The sequence below is a fragment of the Rhinopithecus bieti genome, unplaced genomic scaffold (genome assembly GCF_001698545.2).
Source record: "Rhinopithecus bieti isolate Rb0 unplaced genomic scaffold, ASM169854v2 scaffold_83527, whole genome shotgun sequence".
NCBI classification, from domain to species: Eukaryota; Metazoa; Chordata; class Mammalia; order Primates; family Cercopithecidae; genus Rhinopithecus; species Rhinopithecus bieti.
This window is the reverse complement of record NW_016837625.1, coordinates 1,598,115-1,610,025: the sequence shown is the minus strand read 5'-3', so window position 1 is coordinate 1,610,025 and position 11,911 is coordinate 1,598,115. Positions and strand designations below refer to the sequence as shown.

At 42.5% G+C, this 11,911-nt stretch overlaps 1 protein-coding gene across 1 annotated transcript in view; it reads left to right on the top strand.

Annotated features, from left to right (window-relative positions):
• CCDC175 (coiled-coil domain containing 175) overlaps positions 1-11,911 on the top strand; it is a 63,306-nt gene that overhangs the window by 6,247 nt on the left and 45,148 nt on the right. The window contains 5 exon segments of the mRNA XM_017865847.1: positions 2,837-2,972; positions 8,118-8,346; positions 9,541-9,586; positions 9,589-9,662; positions 11,133-11,221. Coding sequence (XP_017721336.1) covers positions 2,837-2,972; positions 8,118-8,346; positions 9,541-9,586; positions 9,589-9,662; positions 11,133-11,221 — 574 coding nt within the window.

Here is an 11,911-nt window from a genome sequence, read left to right as displayed (position 1 = left end):
TTTTTTTTTTTTTTTTTTTTTTTTTTTTGAGGTAAATTTTGTATTTGGGGTAAGGGTCAAACTTTATTTCTCCAGATGCCAGGTATATTGACTGAGGCTCACAGTTGAGTTCTTCTCCAGGAATTACCTTCAACAAAAGAGAGAAGGGACTGAGTGCGGTACCTTACGCCTGTAATCCCAGCACTTTGGGAGGCTGAGGCGGGTGGATCACAAGGTCAGGAGTTTGAGACCAGCCTGGCCAACATAGTGAAACCCCATCTGTACTAAAAGTACAAAAAACAATTAGCCAGGAGTGGTGGCGCATGCCTGTAATCCCAGCTACTCAGGAGACTGAGGCAGGAGAATCGCTTGAACCCGGGAGGCAGAGGTTGCAGTGAGCCAAGATCGCACCACTGTACTCCAGCTTGGGTGACAGGGCGAGACTTCATCTCAAAACAAAAACAAACAAACAAACAAAAACAGAAGAGAGAAGCTTCACTCCAAGTTATACTCTCCCTAGTGCCTGCCACCTCCACTCATGATTGTTCACTATGAGGGTACAAAGGCCTGGCTCCTTGCCTCAGTGTAGAACAACTCCACAGCATGATCATAGCTCCAAAGCTCATCACAGTTTAACCTCCTCCTCTGCCCAGCCTTTCATTTCCTCCAAAGAGATGTTTCTCAGAGCACTACCCAATAAATGCTCTACACACACATTTTATAATCTGTTTCCCAGAGAGCCCAACTTAAAAACAGTGGTCTTAATAAGTAAAAAAATAAAAGGTAGATTTTCCAGTTAGCCATTTATTGCCTCTACTTTGTGATAAGGAAGCTGGACCCTGTAAATTTTCCCCTTTACCAGCTGGCACAATGTTCAGCTTTGTCCACAGAGGGCATAGGAGGGATATGGAGGAGGAAGGGGTTCTCTTCCTGGTTCCAGTGTGCTCAACTTGGCTGACTCTTAACGGTGAGTGCAGCTTCTCCAGGCCATGGTCCTGCAGCATCCAGCAGTCCACAATGCCCAGCAGCTTCCCCCAGTACCCCTTGGGTAGCTTCAACTACCAATGAGGCACCTCTTCATGAAGAGCTTCTCTGGCTCCCCCTTGGGTAGTTTTGCAGTGAGTTCTGAAGTATGGCACCTCTCTGTGGGCAGGGACCCCTAACACCCCCAGAGAGCAGATTTCCAGCAAGTTCTATCAGCCCAGCATTTCATGAACTTCTTTGCCATCTAATGAGACACAGCCTCCCTAATGAGGCCTAGCTCCCAGGTCTCAAGGTGCTGTTTCCTCGAGCACTGTATCTCAGCCCTAGGGATGGTGGCTATTCCTTATGTCTGCTGTTTCTGAATGCTTTCAAGTTCTCTTCACTTCTTACCACCCATTCCCTAATCCTCTAATTACTCTAATCCTCTGTTGTAGTTAATAATTTATTCTATTAAACTTTCCCTTTTCAATTTACTGTGAGATTTCTATCTCCTAATTGGACCCTGACTGATAGAGTGGGTTTAAAACAATATGCTTGGTGTTAATCTAGTTTGACAGGGAAAATACAACAAACTATATGTGCAGGAAAAGAAAATCAGATTTAGAAGAATCTGCACCAAAGGTAGAATTAAGAGTGTTTTTTGTTGTTGTTGTTTGCTGTTCTTTAGTTTTTAGATTGGGTTGCTTTTATAATCAGAAAAACATATTTTAGAAGGGGAAAATACCATAATAGCTTATAAGGTCCTTGATACATGCTAAATGGTTAACCATGTAAATTTAGTTGGTCTTATGTCATAAGTCCTTGCTACTCAAAGTGTGGTCTTTGGTTCAGTAGCATAAGCAACATGTAAGAGCTTGTGAGGAAATACAGAATCTCTGGGCCCACCCTAGACCCGCTGTATCAGAAGCTGCATTTTAACAAGATCTCCAAATGATGTATGTGCATATTTGAGAGACAAAGTTTGAGAAGGCCTGCTGCAACAAGCAATTTAATTAGTAGCCTAGAAAAAAAATTCCCTAGCTCTCTCAGGAGAGCTACCAGCTAGTTTCTAGGGAGTCTGTTGTGTAGAAATGAGTAGTTAGTCCAGCACCTTCCTAAACAGCAGTGTTCAAAAATTCATGCATATTGACCATCTGTCATACACTGAGCTAATCCTTTGAAGTCATATGTGATTACACTGACTTATTATTTATGGATGAATAATTGTTTCTTTAATACATTGGATTCTCCCAAAAAGCAGAACCTGAGGCATTGGCTTTTGCATTATTATTTTATTAGGGAGTAGAATCCAAAGAGAAGGATGGGATAAGGAGACCAAAACAGAGGACAAGGGAGAGCCAATATGAGGTGGATTATGATGTTGGCTGCTGTTAACTGAAACTAATTAATTATGAGAAGAAGCCCCCAAGACCCAGTGTTACTTCTTCTCAGGACCATCTATCAGTGTGAGAGAGGGAGAAATATTTATGCACCGGCTCCTGTCTATCATTGGTCTGATGCTTGCCCTACCTCTTGTACTTCTGGGTTATACATGCATGGGTGTGGGTGCATAAAGAAGTCCCACATAGAAATTGCAGAAGTCCTAGGCAGGAGGTGAGAAGTGCATGGAATGGGCAGGAATCAGGCACTATCAGACTACACCTGTCTGAAGTTGATCTAAGCCCACAGAAAGCTGGTTACCATAACAGCAGCAGAAATAAGAGAAATAATTAGTAGGTAACATTGAGAGGGACCAAGGGAATAAGAGGTACTTGATTCTCAAAAACATTATTAAAAGAATATTTCAAAGAAAGACTTTTTTTTTCATGAAAGTCAGTATCAACAATTGTGCTCTTCCTCAAATAATGTAGTAACATTTCCACTTACTTTGAAGAATGTGTCAGAGACGCTCGCAGATTAAATCTTTTTGAGATAAATACAATAAAAATGAGAATTACAAGGACAGAAAATGAAATAGAGCTTCTGAAGAAGAAAATAACTGACCTGAAAGAATATAATGAAGCTCTGGGGTAGGTATTCTTATATTCAATATTTGAGGGAGTAGGTGTCTATGGCTGGAGTGGGAAAATTGTCGGGAGGGGTTTACTGTCTGATCTGAACTGGGGCAGGGCAAGTTGAGAGGTGAAGATGGGTTGTAGGAGATGACCCAGGCTGATGGGGTAGGGAAGGTGATGGCCACAGAGGGCTGAGGAGGAGAGCAGAAAATCTTCAACCACAGCAGCCAGGAGGCCTGTAATATTTCAGAGGCAATCTAGCTTCTCAGCAGCAACTACCGTTTGTAAATCACACACTACCTCTACTGCTACCTCCAAAGGTAGACACCTAGTGGGTTTAGTTTCCATTTTCATAGAATTAAGTTTACAAACCCCCACCACCAAAGTAAGAAATCTTGCAGGGATTATCTTATAAATCTAATGTCAAAACAGACCTATTGTATCTAGTTCAGTTCATTGAAGATATTTAGTCATATTTGTAACCCGCTGGAGGACTGAGGATGAGGCTGGTTCCCAGGACAGGGTTCCAGATTTTATCTGTAATTAAATGAGATAATATATGAAACTGCCTGTAGCTCAAGATCTGATACCCCTTAGTGAGCCTCATTTTCTCCATCTGTGAAATGGGGGTCACAACTCTTTGCTAGCTCATGAAAGGAAGAGATATATTCTCAAAGATAGAACCCCTTGAAGAATTACTCACCCCGTGAGAAAATTTGATAAATTTTAATAAATATCATAAATATCAGCATGTTGATTTCCAGAGTGAGAAATGTTCACAAAGAGCCCTTATTATAGGGGAAAAAAAGTCTTCTTGGGAAGCCAAAATTATCAGAGGGTGCCCCAGATATCAAAGCATCAGTAATCAGGTAGAGACCTCAGGGCCCAGGGACATGGATCCCGAACCAGGCTCTCAGTACACCTCTGCTGGGAGATGCTCCACAGAAGAGAAAGTTCATGATTACATAAGTTTGAGAAATACCACATTCTCTAATCCTGTTGGGGATTCACAATACAGATTTGTGCATGGTGCATGCTAGCCACCATGGCCAGAGCCTGCTACATAAACTAGACTATTCCTAAACTAGTCCTATTCCTGAAGAGGAAACCACAATTGCTAAACTAATAGCAAGAAAAATAAAACCCAAGCTAGATATTTATATCAACCAGTTAGCAGCGTCACATTCCTATAGACCAGTGATTCTCAAACTTGAGCTTGCATCAGAATCACCTGGAGGGCTTGTTAAAACACAAATTACTGGGACTTGCTTCCAAAATTGCTGATTTAATAGATCTGGGAGGAGTGTGGTGGGGATAAGTATTTGCATTCCTGACAAGTTCTCAGGCGATGCTGCTGCTGCTGGTCCTGACCACATTGGGAGAACCACTGCTCTAGACAAATCTTTACGGAAAGGCAATAACAAACAGAAGGTGGTGGCAGGTGTGTTGGCATCATCAAGCTACAATCATTTGTTGCATCATTTTTTTCAAAGAAAAATGCATATCGAAGGGTTCACAAGCTCTGACGGGTGGTGGATATGTCTCCCGTCCTGGGCAAATTTCAAAAACTAGATACAGACAGAGCAGCTCTTTGAATGTGTTTTCCTGAGGTTCCACACTGTGTGAGTGTTCTTTTCTTCTCAGCCCATCACAACACACCTAGTGAGGTTTTTTTATTTCACTTATTTTGCTTTGTTTTCCCAAGGCTCCACAGTCCTCAGGTTGACTCATTCTTAAAAGGCTTCCTCTGCTGCATCCACAAAGCACCCATTATCTGACCACCTACTGAGTCTCTCACCTAGACTTCTTTTTATTGCATTGCTTTTGTGGAGTTTGACATCTAGAAGTAAACTTCCCAGCAGTCTGCTTTTATTTTCCTGAGCCTTCAAACACAATTCCTCTGAAACTCGCTAGCCTTGAGGACTAGCAAAAGGGAAAGGGTCTTTACATTGCAGGAGCTTTTAAAAATGAAAATAGAGAAATGGCACCGATTGTCCCTTTTGTAAACCTTTTGTTGTTAGCCGCGGGGTAGACAAAATCTTAAGGTCTTCCTCACAGGATCTTAAGGTCTTTCTCAGATGGACACCGCCCAGCAATGGATGTGTGAGGTTAATGACTCCTAATGAGCTCAGAGTTGGCTACAGATGGGAGAAGGTAAGAGGGCTCAAATGAGGTTTCAGGCATCCTCCAAAACGTAAAGATAGACTCTTTTCTTTCCCTAGTTTCTATCCAGAGGAAGGTGAGCTTTCTGTTGGCTCCTGCCTGCAGGGTTGTAGCATCCAGGGTAGCTGGAGATGTGATGAGATTTCTTTCTTTAGCTTAACAGCGTATCTCAGGATAATGAGCTAGACATGATGACAATACATATCAAAATACTCATCTGGTCAGATCCCATTTACCTGCTCAAAACTACTTTTGAGTCATTGTATACTTGAACCCAAAATGCCCTGTGGTTACTACCTGGCATGTGGGGACAGGTGGTGTGAGGCAAGGCCACGTGACATTCAAAAGTGGTAAAAGTTGCAAGGTTGATGCTTGTTTTGTGTTCCCTTCTGTCCTCATCTCAATTTTTTTTTCTTTTTTTTTTTTTTCTTTTTGAGACGGAGTCTTGCTCTGTCGCCCAGGCTGGAGTGCAGTGGCGCGATCTCCACTCACTGCAAGCTCCGCCTCCCGGGTTCACGCCATTCTCCTGCCTCAGCCTCCCGAGTAGCTGGGACTACAGGCGCCCGCCACCGCACCCGGCTAATTTTTGTATTTTTAGTAGAGACGGGGTTTCACCGTGTTAGTCAGGATGGTCTCGATCTCCTGACCTCATGATCCGCCCGTCTCGGCCTCCCAAAGTGCTGGGATTACAGGCATGAGCCACCGCGCCCGGCCAATTTTTTTTTTATTATTATTATTTCAGACAGAGTCTCACTCTGTCACTCAGGCTAGAGTGCAGTGGCATGATCTTGGCTCACTGCAACCTCTGCCTCCCAGGTTCAAGCAATTCTCCTGCCTCAGCCTCCCGAGCAGCTGGGATTACAGGTGCAAGCCACCATCCCCGGCTAATTTTTGTATTTTTAGTAGAGACGGGGTTTCACCGGGTTAGTCAGGATGGTCTCGATCTCCTGACCTCGTGATCCGCCCGTCTCGGCCTCCCAAAGTGCTGGGATTACAGGCATGAGCCACCGCGCCCGGCCAATTTTTTTTTTATTATTATTATTTCAGACAGAGTCTCACTCTGTCACTCAGGCTAGAGTGCAGTGGCATGATCTTGGCTCACTGCAACCTCTGCCTCCCAGGTTCAAGCAATTCTCCTGCCTCAGCCTCCCGAGCAGCTGGGATTACAGGTGCAAGCCACCATCCCCGGCTAATTTTTGTATTTTTAGTAGAGACGGGGTTTCACCGGGTTAGTCAGGATGGTCTCGATCTCCTGACCTCGTGATCCGCCCGTCTCGGCCTCCCAAAGTGCTGGGATTACAGGCATGAGCCACCGCGCCCGGCCAATTTTTTTTTTATTATTATTATTTCAGACAGAGTCTCACTCTGTCACTCAGGCTAGAGTGCAGTGGCATGATCTTGGCTCACTGCAACCTCTGCCTCCCAGGTTCAAGCAATTCTCCTGCCTCAGCCTCCCGAGCAGCTGGGATTACAGGTGCAAGCCACCATCCCCGGCTAATTTTTGTATTTTTAGTAGAGACGGGGTTTCACCGGGTTAGTCAGGATGGTCTCGATCTCCTGACCTCGTGATCCGCCCGTCTCGGCCTCCCAAAGTGCTGGGATTACAGGCATGAGCCACCGCGCCCGGCCAATTTTTTTTTTATTATTATTATTTCAGACAGAGTCTCACTCTGTCACTCAGGCTAGAGTGCAGTGGCATGATCTTGGCTCACTGCAACCTCTGCCTCCCAGGTTCAAGCAATTCTCCTGCCTCAGCCTCCCGAGCAGCTGGGATTACAGGTGCAAGCCACCATCCCCGGCTAATTTTTGTATTTTTAGTAGAGACGGGGTTTCACCGGGTTAGTCAGGATGGTCTCGATCTCCTGACCTCGTGATCCGCCCGTCTCGGCCTCCCAAAGTGCTGGGATTACAGGCATGAGCCACCGCGCCCGGCCAATTTTTTTTTTATTATTATTATTTCAGACAGAGTCTCACTCTGTCACTCAGGCTAGAGTGCAGTGGCATGATCTTGGCTCACTGCAACCTCTGCCTCCCAGGTTCAAGCAATTCTCCTGCCTCAGCCTCCCGAGCAGCTGGGATTACAGGTGCAAGCCACCATCCCCGGCTAATTTTTGTATTTTTAGTAGAGACGGGGTTTCACCGGGTTAGTCAGGATGGTCTCGATCTCCTGACCTCGTGATCCGCCCGTCTCGGCCTCCCAAAGTGCTGGGATTACAGGCATGAGCCACCGCGCCCGGCCAATTTTTTTTTTATTATTATTATTTCAGACAGAGTCTCACTCTGTCACTCAGGCTAGAGTGCAGTGGCATGATCTTGGCTCACTGCAACCTCTGCCTCCCAGGTTCAAGCAATTCTCCTGCCTCAGCCTCCCGAGCAGCTGGGATTACAGGTGCAAGCCACCATCCCCGGCTAATTTTGTATTTTAGTAGAGACGGGGTTTCACCGGGTTAGTCAGGATGGTCTCGATCTCCTGACCTCGTGATCCGCCCGTCTCGGCCTCCCAAAGTGCTGGGATTACAGGCATGAGCCACCGCGCCCGGCCAATTTTTTTTTTATTATTATTATTTCAGACAGAGTCTCACTCTGTCACTCAGGCTAGAGTGCAGTGGCATGATCTTGGCTCACTGCAACCTCTGCCTCCCAGGTTCAAGCAATTCTCCTGCCTCAGCCTCCCGAGCAGCTGGGATTACAGGTGCAAGCCACCATCCCCGGCTAATTTTTGTATTTTTAGTAGAGACAGTGTTTCCCATGTTGGCCAGGCTGGAATCTAACTCCTGACCTCTCAGGTGATTTGCCGCCTTGGCCTCCCAAAGTGCTAGGATTACAAGCATGAGCCACTGCGCCTGGCTTTCAACCAAGTTTCGACAATCATAAACACAGTCATAAAATAAGTATTCCTTACACTTTTCCTCTTGCTGAGGGCTCATCTCACCACACAGACTTTATTCCTTTCTTAGGAGCTGTACTTCTTACTCTGTAGCAATTCTTTTCTCCCAGGGAGAAGCAGGAAGAGCTAGCAAGGAAGCATGCAAGGTTTGTCCTGTCTCTCAACCAAATTATGGAGAAAAAAGCCACCACCACTGTTTACATAAATGAGACTTATACCCAAATAAACTTGAAGAGAGAAGACATAGCATTGCAAAAAAAATGTATTCAAGAGGCAGAGGAGCTAATGGAAAAAGAAAGGGCAGAATATCTGATAAGAAAACAAGAGTTGACTGCACAGGTAAGTGGCATGATTTGTTCTTTAAAATACAATAATGTATAGAATCTGGAGCAGGAAACAGGAAATAATTTATTTGTCCTCAAGGCTGGCAAGCAGCCTCCGTGGTGTCTTCTGTGAACACCCTGGGAAAACGGGATGAGCGGGAGACTCAAGGACACTTCCGCTCTTGGGGAAGACGTTTGATTGGTAGCAGCATCTCAGTTCATGGGGAAGAATTTAAGTGACAGAATTTGTAACACTGGGGTGTCCCCTTGCTTATATGCAGCCATATAGGGACAAGAAATAGGCTACCATCTTATCCAGTTGCCTTTGATAACCCTGAAACTGTGTCTGTATGGACAGGACTAGGGTGTTCCGATAGGGCACCAGCCCAGCCCTGCTGCTCCTGATGAATGAGAGAGAGCAGAGGCCTGCAGTGGGGCCAGGCAGAACTGAGGGCCTTAAAGAGAAAACAATATTTCGAGACCAGCAAATTTGTGAGGATGGGGAGGGGATAACTACTGCATCTTTTTCTGCCACTGCGGGAGCTGAACTGCCTGCTGTGTCATGTTAATTAAAATTCAGCATCAGATCTGTAATGATTGTTTCTTCCTTGTTCTGCTCTGGTTGACTCGGGAGAGGTGGTTTTGATAAGAGGGTAACATCGTTCATTAGGGTCTAACAAGTGGTGGTGTGATAAAATGGTAAGAAGTTTTCCAGGATTACAAGCTGCTCTGTCTTTAATTATTTTGTTTACTCTGTGTTTAGCTGGTTTTATTTCCCATTAAATAACGTGAATTTAGATTCCCAGATAATTTCTTCAATCCTTCCATTGACTCTTCTTATCTGCTTAATACATTGTAAATCTGGTCACCACTGCTGTGGTGATTTACTATGAAATCACTACTGTGACAATTACTTTTATAATTAGTTATTAACAATCATTGTTATTATTGCTCTTATACATTTACTATTTCAATATTCAATAATTACAGTTTGGCCCTTGTGGCTCATGCTTTTTCCTGTGATACTGCAAAATAAGGAAACCCTTGTTTTTTGGTTTACTTTTTACTTATTACTATACTTGAATTGAATATGTTATACTGTTATACTTAAATTAAATATGAATTAGGTTGACACTGTTTTTAAAAGATCTTCTAAACTTTGTTGTGCTTATAGGCTTTCTAAATTGGTTTCTTATGCTTGTCACTATAGATTAATGAATTTAATAATATCTGTGAAATAAAGAGAGTGGAGACTTATAAAAGAAGAAAGAATTGGATAAATTACAAACTAAAATGTCAAAAATAAAAGAAACAGTTATTGTTTCCGCAGCGGTAAGAAACAATAATGTATTTTTAAGCCTTATCTAGGCACCTCAATAAAAAAGGAGTTGATTGTAATGCATCTTCATGTCATGCTGAGAGGATGTTTTCTCCACTTGAACATTTTCTGACACTTTCTTTAAAACGTTATGGTGCAATTGTGGTTTCCCCTTCAGGAATATCATGGGAAGAAGGAAATGTGGAATGCCTTAGATACAAACTGCATTTGATGGGCCAAAATACTGCGAAAATATTGATTTAAAAAAAGTACAGAACTAACCAAATGTATTGATATATATAACATTTCCATGAGATTGCTTCATTTTGTATAACAAAATGAATAACCATGAGCTGAGTCCTTAATTCTGAACGTGGAATAATAGAACCGAGTTTAGGCTCTGTATTGAGTACAGCAACATTAATATGTAAAGGAGACCATTTGTCTATTTAAATTAGAAAATACATCAGAGCTCTGCACTTCTGTTAAAAAAATTGTGATGACATTTACTGAACGGCAACACTGTGAGAAGTGTTTTGTGAGGATTATCTTTATTTGAAAGATAAGAAAACATAAGCTTATGGCGGTGACTATAATTGAAGTGGTTAATGTAAATACTACTTGTATGTTATTTAAAACAAAAATGCCTGTTAACTTCTTATCACAATTAATTGAACTGATGAGACTTTAGTATATTTTTTCTATGTGTCTTGAAAAATCACAAGCAAAACTATACTGGTACAACAGTAAAACTGAATATATGGGGTGGTTCTGCTCATTTTAATTACAATATATCTATTATGATATCCAATTACAAAGCATTAGTAAAATGAAAATTTTCTCTCAAATGTGTGTATTTAAAACATCATTATCTCTTTTAAATTTCAACATAGTAAGGAAGCACTAGGCCTACAGGAGAATAGAAAGGCTATATAAAACACGTTTTATCTGCATGCCCAAGCTCATATTTCCAGTTTTGGCCTCATAAATCATAAATCAAGCACACCACCAACTAACTTGGGAAAATGAAATATGTGTTCCTTAGCCTGTACTCCGAAGATCTCTAAGCCCAAATTATTTTGAAGGCAGCAGGAGTAAATTTGCCTCCAGGTCCTTCCCCACTCCCCACAATCCAGCCTGCCCACTCTCCTACCCCTCCATTGGTAGATAATAGTTATGGAAACACAGACTTGAGTATCACACAGAGCTGGGTTCAAATCATAGTTCTACAAATGTGAAGTTTCCTCATCTATAAAATGAAGTATTAATATTGCCTACTGCAGAGCGTTTTTGTGGAGATTAAATGAGGTCATGCCGATTAAGTGTTTTATATTTGGTAGTCTGTTGTCATTGTTGTTGGCTGAGGTTAGAAAACAGGATTTTGGCTATAGACTGAGACCACAAGGAATTTCAGATTAACTCTTACATGGGACGTCTCTGCAGCCAGGTAACGTTGATATGATGTTGGCAGAAAAAAATAATAGCATGGGATCCTGAAGGCGGCCTACCTGCCCAGGCAAGGAGGACTGAGGACTAAAGATAACAGATGTCAGGCCTATCAGGCCTTCAGCATGTATCCCTAATTCTGATGATTGATTAGAGGCCTCTCAACATTTGGCTCATTCTGATGGTAGTTCTACGACTCCAGTTAGCTCTGGAACTAGCTATGGGTACTCTAGAGAAAGAAACCGTTTTGAGTAGTTTTTACCCACCTCTCACACCTGGCGTGGTTGAGAGTGCCTCTATTCTCCCCACAGGTATATCTCTGATCCCACATTGTTGTCCAGGGTTAGATGGCATTAAATACTATGTCCATGGTAATTCTGCGTTGGAGAGAAGAGGCATTTTTTTGATCAGCCTTGTCTAAGCTCCATTGTCCCTCCCAAGCTGGAATGCAAACCGAAGGCTGAATAAGTTAGACTTTCCTTTTCTTGACCCCAAAATTACATTGCAAAAATGTCTGTTTCATTATGAATTTTCTCCATCAATTTTCCCTTCCTTTAAATCATAACATTTTTTCCACAGTATCCAATTATTCCATTTCCTAAATTTAGATTAAATATTAAGAAATAAAAATTCTTTTCAGCACGAACATAGCTATCAAGAGAGACAAAAAACCCAATTTGTTTTGACTTTTAAAAATAATACTCATTTTGGTATCCTGGGGATGATAAATGAAGATGATTGTGAACAATATGGATTTGTTTAATTTTTTTAAGTGTTTAGATGAAGTTAATTCTTGTCTCAAAAGTTGTAAAAATAG